The 24,028-nt window shown below is 39.0% G+C and overlaps 1 protein-coding gene across 30 annotated transcripts in view; it reads left to right on the forward strand.

The window, feature by feature from the left end:
• The window catches only part of EPB41L1 (erythrocyte membrane protein band 4.1 like 1), a 202,200-nt gene that overhangs the window by 152,802 nt on the left and 25,370 nt on the right, over positions 1–24,028 (forward strand). For 24 of the 30 annotated variants that reach the window (XM_060689664.2, XM_060689657.2, XM_060689671.2 and 21 more), the window contains 10 exons: positions 1,476–1,580; positions 1,678–1,720; positions 3,394–3,469; positions 4,546–4,764; positions 4,956–5,043; positions 7,197–7,349; positions 9,163–9,260; positions 16,887–17,062; positions 19,717–19,853; positions 22,750–22,785. In XM_060689664.2, the coding sequence (XP_060545647.2) occupies positions 1,476–1,580; positions 1,678–1,720; positions 3,394–3,469; positions 4,546–4,764; positions 4,956–5,043; positions 7,197–7,349; positions 9,163–9,260; positions 16,887–17,062; positions 19,717–19,853; positions 22,750–22,785 (1,131 nt within the window). Of the gene's footprint in view, positions 1–1,475; positions 1,581–1,677; positions 1,721–2,061; positions 2,084–3,393; positions 3,470–4,545; positions 4,765–4,955; positions 5,044–7,196; positions 7,350–9,162; positions 9,261–16,886; positions 17,063–19,716; positions 19,854–22,749; positions 22,786–24,028 lie in introns of those variants that run through there. The other 6 variants (XM_087889196.1, XM_060689670.2, XM_087889197.1 and 3 more) reach the window with 2 other exon arrangements.

A 24,028-nucleotide genomic window follows, 5' to 3' on the forward strand; every position in this document is an offset into this window, starting at 1 on the left:
TTTAGTCTAAATATAGTTCAATTTTTCCCTGCAGCTTCAGATTTTTTTTTTCCTGCAGGGCCACATCAGAAACTAATATCGCCATATTTAGCCACATCAGAAACATCATTAGGAATTCAAATGAAGCTTTACTCTTACTCTGTAACATGTTGAATGCCCTCTATCCATGCAATTTTATTGGTAAAACACAGGAATAATTTACCATTGCATTGCAGTATGAAATGATCCTTTTGCTGTTGTCACTAAAGTGATCTTCCTCCTCCTTCAGCAACTTCTTATATCTTTGCTGCCCAATATCATTGTCTGCTTGCTTTAGCAAGACAACTGGGATGACCTTTATGTCTTGGATGATCCTGCTGGAAGTTCATACTTCTGGCATAAACTCTTGGTGTTCTTCTCTCATCCTTCTCAGGAACAATAGACACCAATGATGAGGCAGCATAACTTCATGGGAAGAGGCAGCTTGGAAAACATAATTATTTATTACCAGTTTATGACTATCTTGTTCACAGTCATTTGATCTCCTAAACCTGCTTTTAATTTAAAAAAAGAAGAAGATTCATATTAAATGCCTAAATAGATTCAGTGCCTTTTGTTGCCACAGGTTAATAAGAAGTTTCTTCATATAACAGAAGTGTTTTTGTGAAGTGTTAATTGCTTTTAGTTCTTGATAATGTAGCCATTAGTTTTCATTCTCAGAGCCTACATGCTGACATGTCATGACATAGAATCATATTAGTAGATCAAACTTTGGGTCATGTTGTTGTTATCCTCAGAGTATGTCAATTTGACTTCCAAGTGGGACAGTTACAGAAAAGCAATCTTGGAATTACAGATCTATATTTTTTATCAATGTCAGATAAAGAATATTTATCTCTGTAACAAGGTAAAGATTCACCTGAGTTGAGCTTGATTCCTACTGTTTTCTTGACAGTGTTATTGAAGTAGCTTTTCATTACTGCTTTCTTATTCTTAATTTAACCTACATCTTTGGAATTTTCTAGTTAATTCATGTAGACGTTCTACCTGAGACAAGGCAAGGTTGGTTAGCTGCTGTCAGTTGAGCTTGCTTGGCCTTGGTCTTGGAAACTAAATAGGATCAGGCCTGCTTGGCACTTGAATGGAAGACCACTAGGATATTTATGCTTTTTTTAAAAAATTCATTTAAAAGTTAAAAGTGCTCAAGTTTGTACATGTGTATGTAACATTTTAATAAAGTGTTTTGTAAGCCTAGCCGCTCCTAGAGATCTTATATTAACTAAAAATTTGGAAGAAAATAGTGGGCCTTATAAAACTTTCTCTGGTTCTGTGCAGCTCTGTAAAGTCTAACAAAGGCATAGAAAATATTACTATTCTTCACTGTGTGATCAGTCAAAGGGGGGCTGTTTTGCATCTGTTGCAATATAAGCTTTGGAAAGAAATTAATGCAATTCACATAGCTCTTAATTTTCGCCATCTTGTTTGTGTCCATACAGAAACACGGTCGGGGTCAAGTACTCTTTGACCTGGTCTGTGAGCACCTTAACCTGTTGGAGAAGGATTATTTTGGACTCACGTTCTGTGATTCAGATAGTCAGAAGGTATGTTGGGTTGGTTCAAATAAAGTTTGCGGTTTGTCTGTTTCAGATGTTGTGGCTATGTAGGATTTCCTCTTAATGTGCTCTCATACTTTTTCAGAATTGGCTGGATCCTTCTAAAGAAATAAAGAAACAGATTCGCAGTGAGTAGTTCAAAGCATGGATATTTAAGGCTTCTCAATCTGGAAGCCATCATTCAAAAATATATAGACAAGAACTTAATATAATAAACGTTGTTTTGTAAGAGATTTTGTAAAAGTTTAGAAGGAAATAGTTGTCATTATAAGACTTTTTCTGGTTCTATGCAGCTCTGTAAAGTCTTAACAAAGGTATAGAAAGTATTACTTCACTGCGTGATCAGTCAAAGGGGGGCTGTTTTGCATCTGTTGTTATATAAGCTTTGGAAAGAAGTTAATGCAATTCACATAGCTCTTAATTTTTGCCGCCTTGTTTGTGTCCATACAAACAAGGGATTTGTTCTAAAGAAATAAAGAAACAGATTCGCAACGAGTAGTTCAAAGCATGGATATTTAAGACTTCTCAATCTGGAAGTCATCATTCAAAAGTATATAGCCAAGAACTTAATATAAAGCACATTGCATAATAAGATCACTATGTAAATTATTAACATTCATTTGAAATGCTCTAGACCAGGGGTGTCAAACTCATGGCATCACGTTGTTGTCACATGACGTATCACGACTTTTTCACCCTTTTCTAAACTGGGGGTGGCCGTGGCCAGCGCATGATGCATCTGGCCTGCGGGCTGTGCGTTTGACACCACTACTTTAGACTGTACAAAACTACAATGATTTTACTGGCTGTTGAAATACATTACTATAGACTATTCAAATGAATGAGCCTCTGTATGTATTTCATACGAATTTCCACCACCAATTTTCTAGCAGTAGATTTGGAATAACTGACAAAACTAAATTTACTCTGCCTGAGGAGAGAAGCTTTGAGTTTCTGGCTCTCATTTTCCAGCCCTGCTGTCTTCACATTTAGAGGTCAATTCTTCAAAGATGATTGAGAGCAATCTCATTTTTTAAAAAGCACAGAATTCTTGTCAGCCCCTTTTTCAATTAATCAGAAATGAAGGATGTATCCATCCCAGATGGGTACTACTCTGCATTTTAGCAATTCCATTTGTAATGTTTAGAGATGGAAAAGATCCCAAAGTTGTTCTGTCTAATCTATTGGCAGGGTTTCTTTTCTACCAACTCCATAAAATAATCTCCACGAGACCCAACTGTGTCACACAAACTTTATGAAGCACAGTTTTGCTTCGCAAAGGTAAAGCGAATAATGTCTTTGATATGTGTGAGCAAGAGGGTCTCAGGTTTGTATCTTAGATTTTAAGAGCTGGCGGAATACCTCTTAGTGACTTTTTCTTCTGAAATAGCTGGCTATGGGATAGGTTCGTGATGCAGTTTCTTGAAGAGATGTTGCTGGAGGTCTTTCCCCAACAGCAGGCTCTCTTGAGGATTTGAACTTGTTTCCATGGCAACACCAAAGTCACTGTCTCTCTGCACAGCAAAGACTCTTTTGCTTATTGCAAACCTTAAAAGGCAAGCATACCTGCTGTTCGCCTCAGCCATTAAGATCCAGGGAAGCAAGGATCTCCAGTAATTCTGGAGATGGGTTTGTCTTTTTAAAGTCCTCTATAGTTTCCCTAGAGATTTAGAGTAAAGGGGAATGTGAGGTAAGTCAAAAAAAGAAATAAAAACCATGTGTGAGAGAGTTAATCAAAGATGTATCACCTAAACGTATACCCTAATATTTTCCCCTTTCCTTCTCTCTCTCACTTATTTAGGTGGTCCCTGGAATTTTGCCTTCACAGTCAAATTTTATCCACCAGATCCAGCCCAACTAACAGAGGACATCACAAGGTAAGTAAAAATGTATCTGTCTTGGCCAGTTCTTACACAATTCTCTTAAAACTATGATGAAGTCATAGTTTATTTTATCTGTGTGGAATAAATCTCAAAGGCTGGAAATACACAACATGCCATGCCAATTTGTGTTCAGAAAAAAATCCCCGTTTCTCATTATTCATTCCCTCAGAACTATTCCAAGAACTACTTCAAGAGCAATAAAATAGCATGATGATTTTCCAGGCTGTTGTTCCTACTGCTAATATTGGTTATTGGAAAGAAGGAACATTCTTCCAGAAGCAAAAATTTGGTTTTAATAATACTACTCCAGTTTTGTTTGGAGTACTGAAGCAATTCCGGGTTGAAAGGATTGGCTGGTGACATGATTGTTGCCCGGGGGATGCACCATTGGGGGCTCCTTTCATGTCCCTGTTCAATGGTACCCATCTATGTGGTCTCCCGCTTTCAAAGTTCTGGGTCAGCAGGAGATGGAGTGAGTGACGGGAACTTACCCTGTACCCTGTACCCGGCAGCAACCGGGTCCCAAACACGAGCCTGCCGATCATCAGCCTAGCATTCTAACCACAGGAACCATGCTTCTTTTCCTAATAATAATTTGCATTCATGACGTTGAAGGGGAGGGAAAGTTTGGATCAGAGACCTTGGTGCTGTTTCCTATTTGACTGCCAAATGGAAGTAATTTGTTTTGCAAAAAGCCTTCATTGTAGCATTAATCCCCTGTATTTTCCTTGTTGAAGGTTAATAGTCCATCACCCAAATATTGTGGCCTTACTTAAATGGTACAGTTTTTTAGTCACATGAGATTAATTAAAACTGGATGTTCATCAAGTTTCTGGTGAGTTTTGTTGGCTATCCCTCACTTCAAGCAGATCCCCAAATTTAAGTTATTAAAATTCAGAATTCCGATTGCTGAGTTTATAAAATTCCCCAGAAGACAATTGTGTAAAATGGATATGCTGTAATTAATGGTGGATTACTAGATAAACAGGCTTCTCTGGAAACATGATCGTCCCTTAGCTGTTTGTTTTTCTCATGGACATTTCAACTTTCTGACCTCTTCCTCTCCTTAGGTATTACTTGTGCCTGCAACTTCGAGCAGATATTATCAGCGGACGTCTACCATGTTCTTTTGTAACACATGCACTGTTAGGCTCCTATGCTGTACAAGCTGAATTGGGGGATTATGATACTGAAGAACATGTTGGGAATTACGTTGGTGAACTACGTTTTGCTCCAAATCAGACCAGAGAATTGGAAGAGCGTATTATGGAGCTACATAAGACTTACCGGTGAATAGGTTTTTGCCTACTACTGCTAATATCAAGAACAAACAAGCTTTGGAAAGATTTGCATAACCTATATTTTCCTATATTCATCATAAAAAAGCCTTTTAAACAAATGTCAGCCTTTTGCTCATCAAACAGTGTGTAATTTTCTTTCTTTTTATCACTTCTCTTTCTGTCTTATTTTTCTTACAAAGGGGCATGACACCTGGCGAGGCAGAGATTCACTTTCTGGAGAATGCCAAGAAACTTTCAATGTATGGAGTTGACTTGCATCATGCTAAGGTATTCTTAGTGAAAAGGTAGCGTTTTGTTGTGACCCAGGCCCAAGTAGGTAGTATTAGATGTAAACAGTTTCAAAACAAACAGACTTTATTAGAACAGCTGAGAATTAACTCATTCTCAGTGTAGTCCAAACTACATTAAAACAAGTTCTTCTTTAACACAAATTCTTCAGTCTAATCACCAACCTTGGTATAATTAGGCTTCTCTTGGCAAAAGTTCAGAAGCAGAAGACGCCAACCAGCGATAAGTGCAGCAAGACAAGAACAAGTCTATCAACGTTGTTTTCCGACAAAGAGCCCAAGAGCTGTTGCTGGTCTTTTAAGCCTTATGGGAGGGGCCAATCATCTCTTGGTCCTACTCCCGAGTCATCCTCTTTGTTGTTGCTGCTCTTGCCTTCTGGCAGCTCTTCTCATACATGCACTAGGAACAGGCTCTTTCTGTTCCTCTACCTCTCTATTGTCAGCCTCTGGAGGCTCCAGAGTCCACACCGCATTCCCCGATGGCCCTGGACCCATCTCTGCCTCCGATGCAAAGCCCTTATCTGGGCCTTCCCCAGCCTCCAGGACTGGCCCGTGTTCTTCCTCAGTCTCATCGCTGTCCGACTCCACTGCCAGCTCCTCAGGCTGCTGGCGGACCACAACAAGTTTTGAGGCACATAAGTGAGAGAAATCCTGGGTTATTCTGAAGCAATATTTACTCCTTTTTAAAACTTGCTTAAACTATGTAGCATCCACTTATACCTATGTGTCCTTTCATTTGAGATACTGTGCTTAAATATAAAATATGACTTTGTCTTCTGACAAATTCTGTAGAAGACATTGGTTCATTTATAATTAAATTGTATGGTTGCTATTATAGGGATAGCTATTTTGATATCTAGGGACAAACATTTAGAAATTGAATTTTAAATTCAATTGAGTTTTTTAAAGGTCGTGGTATTTTGCAACCCTGCTGTGGAATATTTTCAGTAAGAATGGACTGAAAAGTGGGGAAAAAATTTATGCAAGATTTAAAGAGAAACCTAGAAACATATATTTTATTTGAAAAATCCCCATTATGGAATCTATTCATTTATTTTTTTGCATATTTTATACTTCCTGTCCTCTTTGTTCCTTAGATTTTTCTCCTTTCCTTTCTTTATTAGTTATTGCATTATTCCCTTACTTTTTGCTCTGCAACAAAGAAGTTAATTTTGAAGCCATTTCCTATTAGTGACTGACAGCACATATAATTATTGAAATAATATAAAACCTATCCTCCACACTGTTATTTTAGCATAATGATTGTTGGATGATTTTTATTCTTTAATGGAGTTAAACTACACAAAAAGCAGAAGAGTTAAAAGTTGTTGCACAAAAAGTTCATCAAAATGTTATCTAACAAACACTCTCTCGTGTTAAAAGAAATGGAGAAGCTACTAAAAGAGAAAGTGTTCCATCCATGATCCACAATTGTGAATGTGTGTCGGTTAACATTCTGAAACAGTTTTAGTAGCCCTTGCCCAGAATTCATTGAATGCTATCTGTAGAATTAGGACACAAGCCAAAATACTTCCGGTACTATAGGTCAGTAGCAGCAACAGTTGATGGACTTGTGCCATGAGCTCTTGCTTTTCCTAGCACGAGAAAATTGTTTCTAATATTAATAAAAGACCAGTTCTAGAACCCATATATCATTTCCTTGTTCCTTCATGGATGATTATAAACTTTGAGATTTATACACAAAAAGACCAGTGGTGGGAAAGCTGCTTTAGTAGAGCATTGTAGTTAGTGCAACTGTGCAGCTATGCTTGGAAATGAATAGAAGCAGCCACATAAAGTTGCAAGCATTTGAAATTATAAAAAATGTATGTCAATCAGTTTAATGTCCTATTCCAAGGAAAGGTATTTCCTACCTAAAGTATCCCTGATATTTTTTCCAGGAGGTTTTGGTACAATCCATAGCTCTTTTTAAGGATCAGCTAGTATTTTCTTCCTCTAGTTTTTAATATAAGATAATCCTATCAGGTGTGTGTGTGGGGGGGGGGGGGGTAAACAGTGGCTCGTTTGGTATTTAAGTGGGAAATGTGTTGATTTGTCCTTACCCCTTTCTTGTCTGCTTAAAAATGCTTTCTGGCAGATTTCTATGTATTAATGTTTTCCTCTTTTGCCCAGGATTCAGAAGGCATTGACATCATGCTGGGTGTTTGTGCCAATGGCCTTCTCATATATAGGGACAGGCTGAGAATAAACCGTTTTGCCTGGCCCAAGATCCTCAAGATTTCATACAAAAGAAGTAACTTCTACATCAAAATTCGACCTGGTGAGGTAAGCATTTCCACAAAGAAGAAGAAAGATTAAAAAAGAAAGAGAATCAAGGAAAGAGAGGACATATTTAGTATTTTCTACTAAATAAGAAACAAATCCTGTTGATCATCTGAATGATTTTTTTAATCAGCTGTATCAGCAGATTTTAAATTGACTTAATAGGAAGTCATTAGTTTTGGGTGCCGTTGCTTATGCCCCTGGTTTTTTTAAGCATAGTGTAGAATGAAAAATTAATCTACCTGTTGCTTTTCTGCATATGGAAGGAACTCAGGATAAAATATTTTTTCTCTCTTAATTTATTCCAAACATGGTAGAAAAAAAATGCTATAAAAGTTGCTCTGAATTCTTTTTCTTCCCGTAATATCTATTTTCCTGGTAGAGACTGAGGAGCTCTATCTTCCCTTTCTTTTGAATTATGGTTATCGTTATGAAGAAAAGGTTCTTGTGTCAGTTGTGTTTGGCATAATGGCCGTCACTCCAGTTTTTATGATTTACTTTATATTGAGTAATTAACCTCAAAAAAGTAGTAACAAGTGATCCTATGTAGATTAAAATGATATCAGGCTTTCTGTACTTCAGAGAGCTCATCTACACCCTATCCTTGCCCTGGTGCTGAGATGTTCACTTTTTTAGAGAGTAAATCCTTCCAAGGGAGCCTCTATCTCAGTAACAGCCTGCTACTAATGCAAGCTAAAGCCTGATTATATGGAGATGAGAATTTTCACTAGAAAACGCAATAAAATCTTCCTGTTCCTTCTCTAGCAAACTTTCTGATTCATCTGGAAGCAGCACCTATCTCCAGGCTCTGTTTGGCCTGCAGTAGAACTATTCTTCTCATTCAGTTGCTGGGCTTCCTCTGTGCCTCCACAACTATTTCCATGGTGGCTGCCAGAAAGATTGAATGCCTAGCAAATAATGGCTTTTGGAGTGGTGGGAATAGCCAGTGGATCTTCCTTGAGATTGATATTCCCATTGGAGAAACACTTGTCAGTAGTTTGCAAGAAATTAGGTCAGTTATATCATTATTTATGAAGCTTGTCGTGCTCAAAACTCCATTCCCTAGGAAGCAAAAGAATCTAAAGAATTGTAGGGAGGAACAAGAATCCTAAAGAGAAAGACAAACTGATCAGCCTGTTGTCCTTTGGGGACTTCAAAGAAGCCACCTTTTATTCGTGAAGCCATCTTTTTACAGTGTTGGGCCATTATATTTGTGACAGGCTTGTTTCTCCAACTCAGAGGAAAATAAGGACCTGAGAAGAGTTGTGAAGTCCTAGAAAGCTCAGTCTTCATTTTATTTATCTACCACTGGGAGAACTAGACTACTTTATTGATCATTTTATTTTTTATCTGCATCCTGTTTACTTGCCGCTGTCAGTCTCCTTGATTCCACTGTTTGCTGGGTTCTGTAGCCCCTACCCCAGAGGTCTTCAAACTTGGCAGCTTTAAGACTTGTGGACTTCAACTCCCAGAACTCTCCAGCCAGCTATGCTATGCTGGCTGGAGAATTCTGGGAGTTGAAGTCCACAAGTCTTAAAGCTGCCAAGTTTGAAGACCTCTGCTCTACCCCAATCAATTGCTATTGTTTTGACAGCAAATTTGCCCAGTTTTCTGAAGAGGTATAGTGAACGTACTTAGGACAGTGATTTAGGTAATGACATGCTTTCTTCCCATCTTGGGGACAAGAAGAAAGCACATGGACACAGGGATGCATATGGAGAAGCACTGAGAGCCTCATGGTATTCCTTGTGACACAGTTTGTGGTTGACTGACAAGTCTCGTGTCCCCCCCCTCTTTTCTTCCCCTGTGTTTTCAGTATGAGCAGTTTGAGAGTACCATTGGTTTCAAGCTGCCCAACCATCGCTCAGCTAAGAGACTCTGGAAGGTTTGCATTGAACATCACACTTTTTTCAGGTGAGAAAAAGGAAAATTAAGAAAGAGTTGAGAGTCTATAGGAAATGTTACAAATAAGATTGAGAAATTTGAGAGTGGAACTTCAGATCCTTTCTAGGACATCCCTGTATTAGATCCCCATGGAAGCTCCTTTGAGTTTATTTAAACAGATAAACATTCCCACCAAGAAAATTTTCAACCAGACACATTGCAACATATTCAGTATTTTTTTTCATTTTATGAGTGCTGTAATTGGGCAGCAACCATGTAGAGATATTATGGGAGCTGCAAACAAATGACTGCATAATTGGACTAGATTTGAACTTGATAATATTCTCCTAGCCAAGAATAAACTGAGTTATTTCAAGAGCAGTGTGGCAAAGTATTACGAGTCATCCAACTCATTTATATGAAGACGTACGGCCCTGTCTGTCCTATCATTACATCTTTTACTTTTCAGCTCTGTTATTCTGTTTCAGCAGGTGGCAATACCTGGTTGGCATTAACCTGGTTCAGGAATTAAGCAGTATCAGATCAGACTAGATGAAAGATCGTCAGTGAATATCAGGGTTGTTGGCTAGACTGGAAAGTTGAAAAAAATCCTAGAAGAAGTTAATGATAAACCATTTCTTTCTATGTTTTTGCTAAATAATAATAAAAAAAACCCTGCATGGATATATCTATGAAGGAGACTCTCTACTTTTTAAATTGCATCTGTGGGTCACTAGGACTCTTTGATGGCACATAATCTTTATTGCATGATGTGTCATAATCCTGCTTGGCATATAGAGTAGTTTTAAGATTTTGAATTTTAAAACTTCCTCCAGGGCTTTATACAAACTCCATATTTGTGTTGATAAAATAACGATGTTTGGAAGCAGATGCTCTCATATTAGCACAAGCTACAACAGTGGATATATTTATAGAAATATAAATTATCTTCCCCCAAAGAGCTGTATCAGCAGATGTCAGCACATACAACCAACCAATACAGTGGGTTCAAATGAGACCTATGTGTAAATGTGGCCTTTGATCCACATCCCTTTCTGGGGGGCGGGGAAGAGGGCATTTGGGAGAAATGAGTATAAACTATTTGTTTTCAAAGCACCCTTTATTGAACTAAGTCCAGTTTGCTACTTTAGAAAGATTACATATATTATATTTGTCTTGTGTGGCTCATACAGTTGTTTAGTATGTGGTCAAATGTATAACTTAGATGATAATTATGTTTACTAATTGAATGGTTTGATTTCTCTTGCAACAAATGCAATTTAAAATGTAAAATTCAATATTTTTTTAATCAATTTGATGAATTGGCAAAAAATAAAGTTTGAAAACAGAAGAATCCATCAACGTGACAATGAAGCTATATATGTATGTATGTATGTATGTATGTATGTATGTATGTATGTATGTATGTGTATGTATATGTATATGTATTTCTCTTTAGCCAGGTTCTTCCTACGTAAACCAAGATTTTTCTGCAGCCCTAGTTCAGTGAAATCCCAATCCACTAGTTTCTAGGCTTTTTTTTCCCCAGCAGGCAGCAAGCTCCCTGCTGCCCATTGGGAGACTAAGGAGACTAAGATAGATCTATTTCAGGCTTATAAACCCTCATCAGTTAGCCACACCTTCATCCCATGTATCCTCCCTGTAAAGGTACAGTATTTGTTTTCTTTTCTTTTTGAAGGTCTTTATGTGTATTTCTCTTTAGCCAGGTTCTTCCTATGTAAACCAAGATTTTTCTGCAGCCCTAATTCAGTGAAATCCCAATCCACTAGTTTCTAGGCTTTTCTTTTCTTTTCCAGCAGCCAGCAAGCTCCCTGCTGCCCATTGGGAGACTAAGGAGACTAAGATCTATTTCAGGTTTATAAGCCCTCATCAGATAGCCACACCTTCATCCTTTACAGGGAGGATACATGGGATGAAGGTGTGGCTAACTGATGAGGGTTTATAAGCCTGAAATAAATCTATCTTTGTCTCCTTAGTCTCCCAATGGGCAGCAGGGAGCTTGCTGGCTACTGGGGGAAAAAAAGCCTAGAAACTAGTGGATTGGGATTTCACTGAACTAGGGCTGCAGAAAAATCTTGGTTTACATAGGAAGAACCTGGCTAAAGAGAAATACACATAAAGACCTACAAAAAGAAAAGAATACACACACACACACACACACACACACACACACACACACATATATTCCAATCAACAAAACTTTCTCACAGGAGGATGTTGACGAGAATGTTGATTTTGGCAAGTTAAGGACTAAATGGATTTGAAGGAATATTTCCTATGGGATGTTTAACATTTTATAAAAGAATATGTTAAGATTTTAAAATTAATTGGAAGAAATCCTCCTGTGAGAAAGTTTTGTTGATTGGAAAATAAACAAATAACAGGGGACCTTGAAGATTGACTTGAGGGAACCAGAGAGAACTAAAGACCACAATTAAAAGAGAAAATGACCATTAAATCCAGTAAAGCAATATTATTTGACTATGGAAGAAATTAAGGCTGGTTGGGAACAATATACTCACAATTGGTTCAGTAAAATGGTTCCGCCCCAGGCGCCTGATGGATCCTGAGAGATTCCTGATGGAGCTTGGGACATTCCCTGCTTCCCAATCCCGCGATTCGACTGAGGCACTGGTAGCATCCTGGGAACGGGCGGCTGCTGGGGCCTTGGACCGAATCGCACCTTTGTGGCCTCTGATCTGATGCAGATCCCGGGTGGCTCCTTGATTCTCCACAGAGCTCCGGGAAATGAAGCATCGGAAAAGACGCCTAGAGGAGTGTTGGAGGTCCTCCCGATCCGAATCTGATTGAACACAGTTAAGAACCTATATTAGGTCTTATCTTGTGGTGATGGAAGCGGCAAAGTGGGATCATTTTGCCGCTCTCATTGCATCTGCAGAAAATCGCCCAGCAACCCACTCTCTTCTCAATCAGGGAGCGAGGGAAGACCCCTTACAGGGCAGAGCTGAGGATTTTGTTCAGTTTCTGCAAGATAAAATCGCTCAGATCCGGATCAGTCTGGAATCTGACTGGGCGGAATCCATCCAGGAGACTGGGGCAAGTCTTGGGAGTAGTATCTGGGTTGAGTTTGACCCTGTTTCTGTGGATGAAGTGGACAGGATTGTGGGTAGACTGGGTGCCTCCACATGTTTGCTGGATCCGTGTCCCTCCTGGCTTGTCTCAGCTGCCCGGGAGGTGACTGGAGACTGGATCCAGGCTACTGTTAACACTTCTTTGAGGGAGGGGGTCATCCCCACCTCCCTTAAGGAGGCGGTGGTTCGACCCCTTCTCAAGAAGCTGGCCTTGGATCCAGACTCACTTAATAACTATCGGCCGGTCTCCAACCTTTGCTTTATTGCGAAGGTTGTTGAGTCCGTGGTGGCGCAACAGCTCCCACAGTTCCTGGAGGAAACGGATTTCCTAGACCCATACCAATCGGGGTTCTGGTGTGGGCACAGCACGGAAACGGCATTGGTCGCTCTGGTGAATGATCTCTGGCGGGCCCGGGATGGAGGTTGTTCCTCCATCCTGGTCCTACTTGATTTCTCAGCAGCTTTCGATACCATCAACCATGGTATCTTACTGCAGCGACTTGAGGGGTTGGGGGTAGGAGGCACTGTTTTACAGTGGTTCTCCTCCTACCTCTCAGGTCGTTCGCAGTTTGTATGGGCAGGGGGGGCAGAGGTCCACCCTGAGGCCCCTAACTTGTGGGGTGCCTCAGGGGTCGGTTCTCTCCCCCCTACTCTTTAACATCTATATGAAGCTGTTGAGTGAGATCATTCGTGGCTTCGGGGTGAGGTATCATCAATATGCTGATGATACACAGTTATATATCTGTACCCCGGGCCACCCCAGGGATGCCTTTTCCGTGATGTCCCGCTGCCTGGAGGCGATACGGGCCTGGATGGGTAGAAACAGGCTAAGACTCAACCCTTCCAAGACTGAGTGGCTATGGATGCCGGCGTCTCATGTTCTAGAAGTTCCATCACTTTGGATGGGGGGGGAAGTGCTTCCTCCCATCAAGAGGGCCCGCAACTTGGGTGTCCTCCTGGATTCCCGGCTGTTTTTGGAAGACCATCTTATGGCCGTGACCAGGGGGGCCTTCGTCCAGGTTCGCCTGGTGCTCCAGTTGCACCCTTTCCTAGACAGAGATGCCCTCCACACGGTCACTCATGCCCTGGTTACTTCTCATTTGGATTACTGCAACTCCCTCTACATGGGGCTGCCCTTGAAGGGCACCTGGAGGCTCCAACTGGTTCAGAATGCGGCCGCGCGAGTGGTTACGGGAGCTCCCTGTTACTCCTGTGTGACCCCTCTTCTACGTGAGCTGCACTGGCTACCAGTGGTCCTCCGGATCTGCTTCAAGGTGCTGGTACTCACCTTTAAAGCCCTACATGGCTTAGGTCCAGGGTATTTGCAGGACCATTTCCTACCCGCCTCCCACCGTCCTGTTCGATCTCACAGGGCTGCCCTCCTCAGGGTACTGTCGGCCAGACAATGTCAGGTGGCGACGTCCAGGGGTAGCGCGTTCTCCGTGGGCGCCCCTGTCCTCTGGAACGAGTTACCCACCAAGCTTCGGACGGCGCCTGATCTCCGCTCCTTCCGTCGGGACTTAAAGACCTGGCTGTTTCAACAAATGGGTTGACCTTGATCCTTGGGTTTTTCTTATTTTGATTGTCGTTGTTTTAACTGGGTTTTAATCATTTTGATCTTTTATTATTGTATGTTTTTAACTTGCGTTCGCCACCCTGAGTCCTTAGGGAGAAGGGCGGCATATAAATTTTTGGTAAATAAATAAAATAAATAAAATAAATTTACTTGCAATATTTTTTGATACTCTAAAAATGGATGTAACAGAGGCTATAGAAGAGGAATAGATTTTGCTATATAAATAGACCATTTCATATGGATATGAAAATGGATGCAAAAGTGCCAGACTACAAGAGTGTTATCGAAAAGCATACCACAATAAATATGCATTTGAACCAGCCAATGTCTTAATAACTAAAGGGGACATAAAAATAATAAATCAGAAGAATTATTTGGAAAGCTTTTCTTATTTTGGATTTACAAAGACGCTAAATTACTGAAGCTGGAAAGGAAAGAAAACAAAAGAGAAAATGATAGGAAATCAACTTGCGGAACTTTATTTGATGGGGTTAAAGATCAACCTTTTAAAAGTAAACGAAAATAAAGTGAATTTATTTGACAAGGATTAAAATATATGTATTGTGGTTCCTGATAGCTCTAAATGGAATTTCTTTTTGGTCAGGACTGAATGACCAAATTTTAATGATTTGTTTATATATGGGGATATATTTCTTTTGCTTTATTTCTTAGTAATGTTGCTTTATAAAAAGAATTTATTTGAAGGCAATATATATATGTTACTATTTCTAGTAGTGCTTAATAGGCAGTAGCTGATTAGAACTGAGTGATGAGTTTTTAAAAATTGAATTATTAATGAGCAAAGAACAGATTTTCTTAATTGAAATGCTAGAAAAGGCATTAAGTTACTGTTATACTTGTTGGTGGAAGTGGGGAGTTGTCTTTTATATATCTTTATTTTCCTTTTTTTCTATCTCTACTTTTTCTTTTCTTTATTATTTATATTTTTCTTACTTGTATTAGTTTTTTATATTTCTATTGTAAATTTTAATAAAATTATTTAGTCTTTAGGTATGAAGTCTGATTTACTGAGCTACTGCTACTCCAGCAATTTCTTTTTCTTTTTTTTTCAAATAGTCTTTATTACTATCTTCTTGATAGGCTTCTGATTCTGAAACAGAAAATTTATTTAGTCTGAAATAAACTTTCCTGCTATTATGTATGCTATTTTGCATTTTAATGGGATAGTAAGAATTTTCAATGTCGCATACCATTTGGCCATAGATTATCAATGAAATTGAAAGAAGAGGGTCTGTTATATATAATTTTCTTTATACATACAAATGTTATGAGCCACTCTAAAGAGTGGAAAGCTCATTCGATCCATGAGATAAGGAGACACAGGTTTTTAAAATGAATCATAGAGATCTAGGAAGCTGACATCATGTAGCTACTGTATATTGCCTTGAGGCATAAGAGCTTTTTAAACTTTGTAGAGAAATTAATAGATGACCAAAGGAGTAGAATTTTAGACTGCATCAAATTAGACTGCAATAATCATGATAGGAATTGGAAGACGCATAAAACTAACCCACAGGAAAAATTTGCAGCTTTTTTGTCCCAAGTTCCTGGAAAATTTAAAGGCAATGTTTCTCTTTCCTGCATTTTGGAACACAGACTAAATGTCTATCATCTCAGTCTGTTTAAAAGGGTCCCAAATCTTTGCAAGGCAGAATAAAAGATACATTAAAATCAAAAACTAATTGGAAACTCCAAATGCTACATTAAAAACGTGGTCCCTAAAAATCACTATAGATCAGGGGTGGGTTCTACTTACCTTTACTACCGGTTCGCAGCGGGGCTGCATGCGCGCGCTTGTTTTGCTCACGCGCACGTTCGCTCTTCTGCGCATGCGCAGAAGCATTTTGATGACGTTGGGGTCAGTGGGCGGAGCCTCCCGCCGGTTTTACTACCGGTTCTATAGATGATAGATAGAACTTATTTATGTCATTGAGAATATTGAATTATTTTGAAAGGGTTGGCTCTAATATATATATATATTAGATATATATGGCCATATATTTCGTTTAATGGCACTTGTCTGGAAAAAAACCCCAGACTTGTGATTATTTGACCCAATGCTGAATAAAATAGCATTCCGAAATGGAATATAGCAATGGTGATCTTTGCATTGGCTTAATTGAGTTCCCAATCTGATGTGCATAGACTTGGTATACCAATGGCACCTCTCAATCCTACCTGGCTCTCTGCCTTCCCTTTTCCCCCTTCTTGATTATTTAAAATTATGATTTATATAAATGGCATATTGTCATGCTTCAAAGTTAATTGCCATTCTCCTGTGCTTTCATTATTCCCTATAATACCTGTTAGGTAATCAAAACAGTAGGTAACTAGTTTTGCACTGCTGTTGAAATCTGTGAACCCACTCAGAAAAGAAGAAAGCAGTACTGCAATCAATGTTTTTAGGAAGTAAAAGGCTTCCTTCTTCCATGAAAATTATGGTTAGACAGAAGTAGTAAGGAAACATTGGAGATATTTTGCATGTTCCTTCAGAGCCTGTGTTTGTCTTCTGGAAAATGAGTGTTTGTGATTGAACATCACTGGAGGTTTTTAAGAAGAGACTAGACAGTCACTTATCTGAAATGGTATAGGTTCTCCTGCTTGAGCAGGGGGCTGGACTAGAAGACCTCCAAGGTCCCTTTCTATTCTATTCTATTCTATTCTATTCTATTCTATTCTATTCTATTCTATTCTATTCTATTCTATTCTATTCCATTCCATTCCATTCCATTCCATTCCATTCCATTCCATTCCATTCCATTCCATTCCATTCCATTCCACTCCACTCCACTCCACTCCACTATTGTAGCCAGGAGTCCACAGGCAAGCCCTCCCTATATGGCAACCATCTGGTGAGATCACCTACAGCACACTATGAAAATTTCAAATGTATTTTACAACTTCAAAGGTTACGGATTCTTACCTATTATAGTTTTCTTTCTGCAGGCTGGTGTCACCTGAGCCTCCCCCAAAAGGCTTCCTAGTAATGGGTTCCAAATTCCGCTACAGTGGGCGAACACAGGCTCAAACTCGGCAAGCCAGCGCTTTGATTGATCGTCCTGCCCCTTACTTTGAACGCTCCTCCAGCAAACGGTACACCATGTCTCGCAGCCTCGATGGAGGTATGCCCCAAATTGGGGAGGGGGAGGGAGATTGGTTCCCTGGAGGGTATGGGAAGGCTTTGTTCAAAGGATGGAACCATGTATTGGGGTGGGTGGGTGGGAGGCTGAGATCTAGTATCACATTATTTTTTGCTGGTGAGATGTAGAGCATTTTTCTCCAGAGAGCTGTGGATGGATTCTTCAGTTGATCTATAGGGAAAGCATGAATGTTTTGCAAAAGGCATTATCTAGTAGATTTTGGCTTCTTTTGGCCAAGGAAGACTGAACCTGCTTTGTACTTGGATGGGAATTTTCATAAGAAATTCTAAGACTGTAAGATAGACTGGAATACTTGAAAAGTATCTGGGAAGAAGGAAATGGCCAAATATTTCCCTATTGTTTTATTTATTTAGTTAGTTCAGTTCCATTTATATTGTTGACATTCTTGCTAGTGAAGCAGAGCAAATGACTGTATGGATCTGAATGCATGAATTATTCTCACAGCCAGCCAGATGTTCAGACTGGATTTGGCATTTTGGCCACCTATTGAGCCCTTCCCAAGGACCCGGGATAAGCAGATGTGAATGTTTTATTTAATTATTGATTAGATTTGTAGGTTGCTTGACTCTAACATAAGTCTAAGAGGCAATAGTAAATTACATTTTACATAAAGGAAAACATGGTAGCAATTCTACAGTGCTGCTTTTCTTGTAGAGATGAATGCAGCGTCAAGCTATGGCTTATCCATAATTAATTCTCTGATTGAGACCTGCCCTCCTTTGCCAGCACAAGGAGGCAATTGTAAGTTAACAAATAGTTTCCAGGCTTTAGAAATATGCTCCCTTGGGATTTTTGCTCCATATCCCCAATATATTTAGCTCACTTAGATGTATGTGCTCTCTTCGATTCTAGCTAGAAAAAGGATGCAGATATTGATTAATGGATGGGTTCTCTTTTGGGCAACCAGCCTGCCAACAACGATTAGACATCAATCGCAAGAGATGATACAGAGCAGCTACTAGATACAGTTTCCCATAAAACTTCTCATCAGCATAGTTTTTTCATTATGGGGTCGATGTTGAAGTTCACAACTCTTTCAATAAAGAGCACTCTGGAGAGAAGCTAAAAGGCATTCCCCTCCCCTTCTCCAGACTGATACAATTCTATTCACAATTTTCTGGACAGGGAAAGCCTCCCTTTCTATAAGTAGGTGGAAGTGGAAGAGTTTTCCTGTCTATAAATTACATTCCCTAAACCAAATCCAGGTTCTTTTCTTTGAAGATCAACAAATGTGAAAGCAGAGAGAAGATTGAAGCTATTCCATAAATGGCCTCATTCCCTCTATCCTTTTCTATAGCCATGGTAGAGTAACAACTGTCTATCCCATGCTTCATGCAAGTGACCTCATTGTCCTTGGTAGGCAATACTAAAATGGGCATTGTGGGGCACCATTTTTTCTGTGCTACCAAGGCATGTGCTACCAAGCTGTAAGAAGTCCTTGTTGAAAGCTCTTTCTTTAGAATCACCCGTTTTCTTCTCTTAGCAATTGGATCTTCTCCTGCATATTGCATTGTTCTCTTATACTGAGAAATCAACCACAGATGGAATTCAGATTTCTGTTGAGAAGATTTAAAGACTTAACTATGGGTGTATTTCGATTTAAAGGCTAAAAAAGAGCATTTATTGTGAGCATTTGTTATTGCATCTGAAACAGTATTACCAGTGTGAAATAGTGAGTCTGATTCATGATAAATGGAATTATCTTTTGTAAAACACTCTTAATTCCTCAATTTACAGCTGTTCCATTTACTGTCATTTAATGACAGTTCAAAGTTACAATAGCCTAGGAAAGATGACTTGCAACCTGTCCTCAAAGTTAACAGCTGTTGCACTACCCCTACAGCCATCTGACTGCAGGGGTAGTGCAAGAGTCAAGGATTCTTGACAACCAGCTTGCATTTATTACAGTTGTAGCATTTTGTAGTCACATGATCCCAATTTGCGATATTCACAGCCAGCTTTCAACAAGCAAAGTCAATTGTGGAAGCCAGTTTCACTTAAAAGACCATGTAATTCAATTAACGACTACAGTAAAATGGTTGTGAAATTGGGTCTGGTCACATGATGACTCACTTAATGACTGCATCATTAGCAATTGAAACTCTGGTCCCAATTTTGGTTGTAAGTTGAGAACTACCTGTATATACAACAGCTGTATTCATATAATTCAAGGGATATAGATGTTTTGTAGGTCTGAAAAATAGGAAGTAGGCCATACTTCCTGCTTCTATCCACCATATATAAAACATTCCCATTTGGTTGGTTTAAATAATGTGCAAATCAATTGTTACACAAAATGCTGTGTAACAAGTAGATAAATAGAAACATGTTAGGATTATCAAGGAATTCACTTCTAAGGAATCTAAGGAATACAAACCAAGAACCAAATTAAAATTTGACTGTTAGAAGCTGGTTTTATGGCACTGCATGTTATGTACCTCTAATGTCTCATGTCCCAAAAAAGAGCTTTTGAATTCTCGAACACAGGATCTTTAGTCTTAGGAGCATTTAGAAGCATTGGAAATAACATCTTTTCTTGTATTCAGCTAAAGTCAATGGGACAAAATAGGGCTGCTCTCTCTCTTCCTCTCTTCCTTTCTGTCTCTCCTATGCAGAATTCTCCCGCCCAGCTTCAGTGAGTGAGAATCACGATGGAACAGAGTCAGATAAGAGAGAAGATGATAGATATAGGGGGAGGACGAGATCTGAAGATGAAGAGGTGACTACTCCAACAAAAATCAAGGAGTTAAAGGTACAAAACCTACACTATACTTGATCTGCATTTGGAGGGCAGATTCTACACTTGATATACAAACATCTTAGCTTCCTTCTAGGAGATACCAAAAACATTGTGGCAAGCAATGGTAACATCATTGATATTTTCTATCTATACTATATCCTATTTATTAGAATACTTCTCAGTCTCATAACAAGTAAGTTCCCACTGGCAGTTATCATGTACTTGTCGTTCAGCCTCCAATATGAATTTCCAAAGACAAACCATAACTTCCATTGTTAAACTGCTGTTATCTTTGGAATCTTGTTCTTTGGGGAAATCAGTCATCCTGAAATCTGAAAACTGGCCTTTTATTCCATGATATGACACAGGAAACATTCACCCAGTGTGTCAATAAGAGTTTTAGAAGCTTTATATATATATTTATTTTAATAACTACACTATTAGGAAGTCTTTAATTAACACATGGCAACAAATCAAACACAAACACTATATGAAAATTCCCGGCTGGCTATCAACCATAGAAGCAATAACTCACCCCAACATATTAACAAAACAAAAGATTTTAAGATATAGAGAAATAGTAGATGTACGGGGGAAATTGAAAACTAGGGAAGAGCTCAAAGAACAAGGAATAGTAATAGACTGGTGGCCCTATTCGCAAATAAAGATAAGATACAGAAAGGACCAAGAGGAGAGAGGAATAGACTTAAAGCAAAATCGATTGGACAAATTACTAGAGTCTAAAGAAGGGAAATTAATTTCAAAAATTTATAAATATTTACTTGAATACGATTTGGCAGAAGAATTGGTCAAAGGGCGGATGATAGCGTGGGCGAGAAACATTGGGCATAGCATACAATTGGAAGATTGGGAATGAGCATGGGAAAACAATTATAGCATGACGAAATCGGTAGCCTATAAAGAAAATCGCTATAAGATGTAGTACCGATGGTATCTGGCACCCGCAAGATTAGCAAAAATGTATCTGAATGTAAATCCGGCCTGTTGGAAATGTAAAAAAACACAGGGAACTTTTTACCATGCTTGGTGGCTTTGCCCAGAAATTAAGAGATATTGGAACAAAATAAAAACATGGATATTAGAAATAACAAATTACAAAATTGAATTAAAACCCGAAGTCTTTTTACTAGGCATGATTAATAAGAATATTAGAAATGATATAAAATACTTAATACTCCACATTATAATGGCGGCTAGATTAGCGTTAGCACAACTTTGGAAAATAGATCGCTTGCCAACTGACCAGGAATTAATACAAAAAATCTATATATGCGCAGAGATGGACAAACTAACTCTAGAGTTACAGGATAAGGAAGACTCAAAATACTTTAAAATATGGAATAGCTGGTACCAGTGGATAAATCAGAGGAGGGGGAATGGTTAAAGATGAAATTCAGAAGAAATCAATATAAATAAACAACTGCACTGTCAGAGAGATACAAAAGGAAATAAGCCATTGTGCGTATGTATATATGTATATATAATAATAGAAAGTAGTCAATAGATGAAGTTGAGTACTGTATATGTACTGTATATGTATATGTAATTTGTGTTTTTGATTAAGAGAAACTTGTTTGTTTTTCTTATTTTTGTTTTAAATGTTTTTTTAAATACGAATAAAGTTTGTTTTTAAAATTAAAAAAAAAGAGTTTTAGAAGCATAGCAATAGCACTTAGACTTATATACTGCTCTATAATTCTTTACAGCACTCTCTGAGCAGTTTACAGAGTCAGCATATTGCCCCCAACCATCTGGGTCCTCATTTTATTGACATCGGAAGGATAGAAGGCTCAAGCCCCATTAGGATTGAACTGACTCTGGGCAGAGTTAGCCTGTAATTCTAACCACTGTGCCATCAGGGCTCAGTGGTTAGAAGCATAGTCTCCTCATTATCAGAGATATGCATCCAATTTGGCTTTTAAAACTGAATTTTGCTGATTTTCCTCACTATAGGCAGAAGGATAAGCAAGGACACTGCACTGCTCCATTGCAGATACTGTGGTGATCATGGAGGCTTTTTCTATTAAGAAACAGTGTCTTGACAAGTTTGTCTTCCAAATGTGTCTTCCAAAGAGCCTTTCTGGAGAAGGCAGGATGGTCCTTCCTGTCAAGTAGGATTCTTCTAGTGTCCTATTCAGTGGTGGGATTCAAATAATTTAACAACCGGTTCTCTGCCCTAATGACTGGCTGGGTGGGCATGGCCATGGCCAGGGGGTGTGACAGGCAGCACTCGGCCTCCTGCACTCCCCTGGGAAGAAAAACGAGCTGGGGGGCATGCCCCCCCCCGGTGTCCCATTTTGGACTTAGTAAGCCTCCCTGCAGTTACCTGGGAGCCAAAATGGGGCACATGGGGACCCTTGGAAGGAGTGGGGTGGGGAGGGGTGGTCCAGCCAGCAATTTAACAACCAGTTCACCTGAACCGAACCGGCTGAATCCCATCACTGGTCCTATGGCTTCAATATCTAACCCTCGTCTTTGACAATGTCAGTGATAAATAAACAGAATCTACAGACATGTGAAGAATACAGACTGTGTCTGCTGAATCTTTGCAGATATGTCTTCTTGAGCAGCCAAAGTTCTGACCTTCCTTTTCTGTAAAATGTTTATGGACAAGTGACTTCTTTTGTATGTGTGCTGGCCGATTTCATTCAAAATGCATATCACAAATCAAGCAGGGTATGAGGCCTACATAGATTAATACAATGCTATACAATTAATACAATGGTTTCCTACATTTAGAAAAATGGTGACCTCTTATACAAAGTGTGCAACATCAAAGATTTATCATTTTCTTCACACCTGAATTAAAATTGTAGCAACATTGTAGCCTATTATAGGAGCTCCCTTAACTGATTTACCCTCCCTCCCGCCTCTTTTTTGCTACCAGCCGGATCAAGAAACCACCCCAAGGCACAAACAGGAGGTATTCTCTGGAATGTTTTAGTTTTTCATCAATACATTCCTAGTTTTCATCTTTTAAGAAATGCCAACATTGTATGTGGCCCTTTCTAATGGGTTGCAAGATGTAGATCAGGGTGGAAATGAGGGGATCTTCCCCTTGATACACAAATTGCATCTTGTACCCCGTTAAGTCAGCATTTTCCATTCATTTTGTCATGTGAGCAAGAAGCTAGAGTTCTTCAGCTACTTGCTTGCTAGAAACTCATAACTATTTTGTCATCCAACTGATTCTTTTGCTCTTTCATGGCATTCCATTATCCCTGTTCCTTTTTTCCCCCCCTCCGGCCATGATATTTTCAGGAAGGAGAAGATGCAGACATAGCCTTGACACAAATTTACATAACTGAATTGCAGGTCAGAATGTTAAAAGCTTTAAGCCAGAACTAAAAATGGGATTTAGATTTAATCATTGGCTAAAGTGCCAAGATATACAAAGCAACATCAAAAAGTTGCTTTTATTGTTCACTTCCTCTTTTTAATGATCAGTCTTATGAGGCTATGAATGTAATTGTTAGATTATTTGAGAAATGGAGCACTGTATTTCCCCAAAACTGGTCATAATATCTTCCATGTAGCAATGTGCATGTTTATAATGTTCTACAAAGTTTATGACCTGCAGATGGCTCCCACCAAGCAGATCAAAGCTTGGGAATTTTTTATTTGTTTTTACAGCAGAATTGGTAATTAGTTTAAATGCCTTTGAATTACATATAAGAGCATTTATTTTCATTTTAGCAAATTTGAGTAATAACAAAATCCAAGCTACAATCAGAATAAAGAAGTTTATTTACAAACCGAGTTTACTATGCTAGATATCTGTTTCTCATTATTAGTCTGGCTGTTCCACAGACTTCTGACATATAGATATTCTCCAAGCACCTGAAGTTCAGTGCCGGCTATTCCCTCCATATTTTCTCATCATCCAGTAATTCTGCATGTTCTATTGCAACCCTGTACAGTCCTTATTTACATCATCAGCATTATGTGAAGGGGCAATTGGCAAACTGCTTCAGAGATGTGTACTCCTTGTTTCTCGGTCTCATGTGAAATTCCTCTCACTCTTGATTTAGAGTGAGGGGAATTAGACATAATGGATGGGAATTATTATATGAATATTTCCTCTTTTTTAAATAAGCTTACACTCTCCAAGAAAGTGAAGCTTCACTCAGCCACAGTAAAAACTGTTACGAAATGGATTAGGTTTT

The sequence above is a fragment of the Pantherophis guttatus genome, chromosome 3 (genome assembly GCF_059756535.1).
Source record: "Pantherophis guttatus breed Tessera chromosome 3, ASM5975653v1, whole genome shotgun sequence".
Classification (NCBI taxonomy): Eukaryota; Metazoa; Chordata; class Lepidosauria; order Squamata; family Colubridae; genus Pantherophis; species Pantherophis guttatus.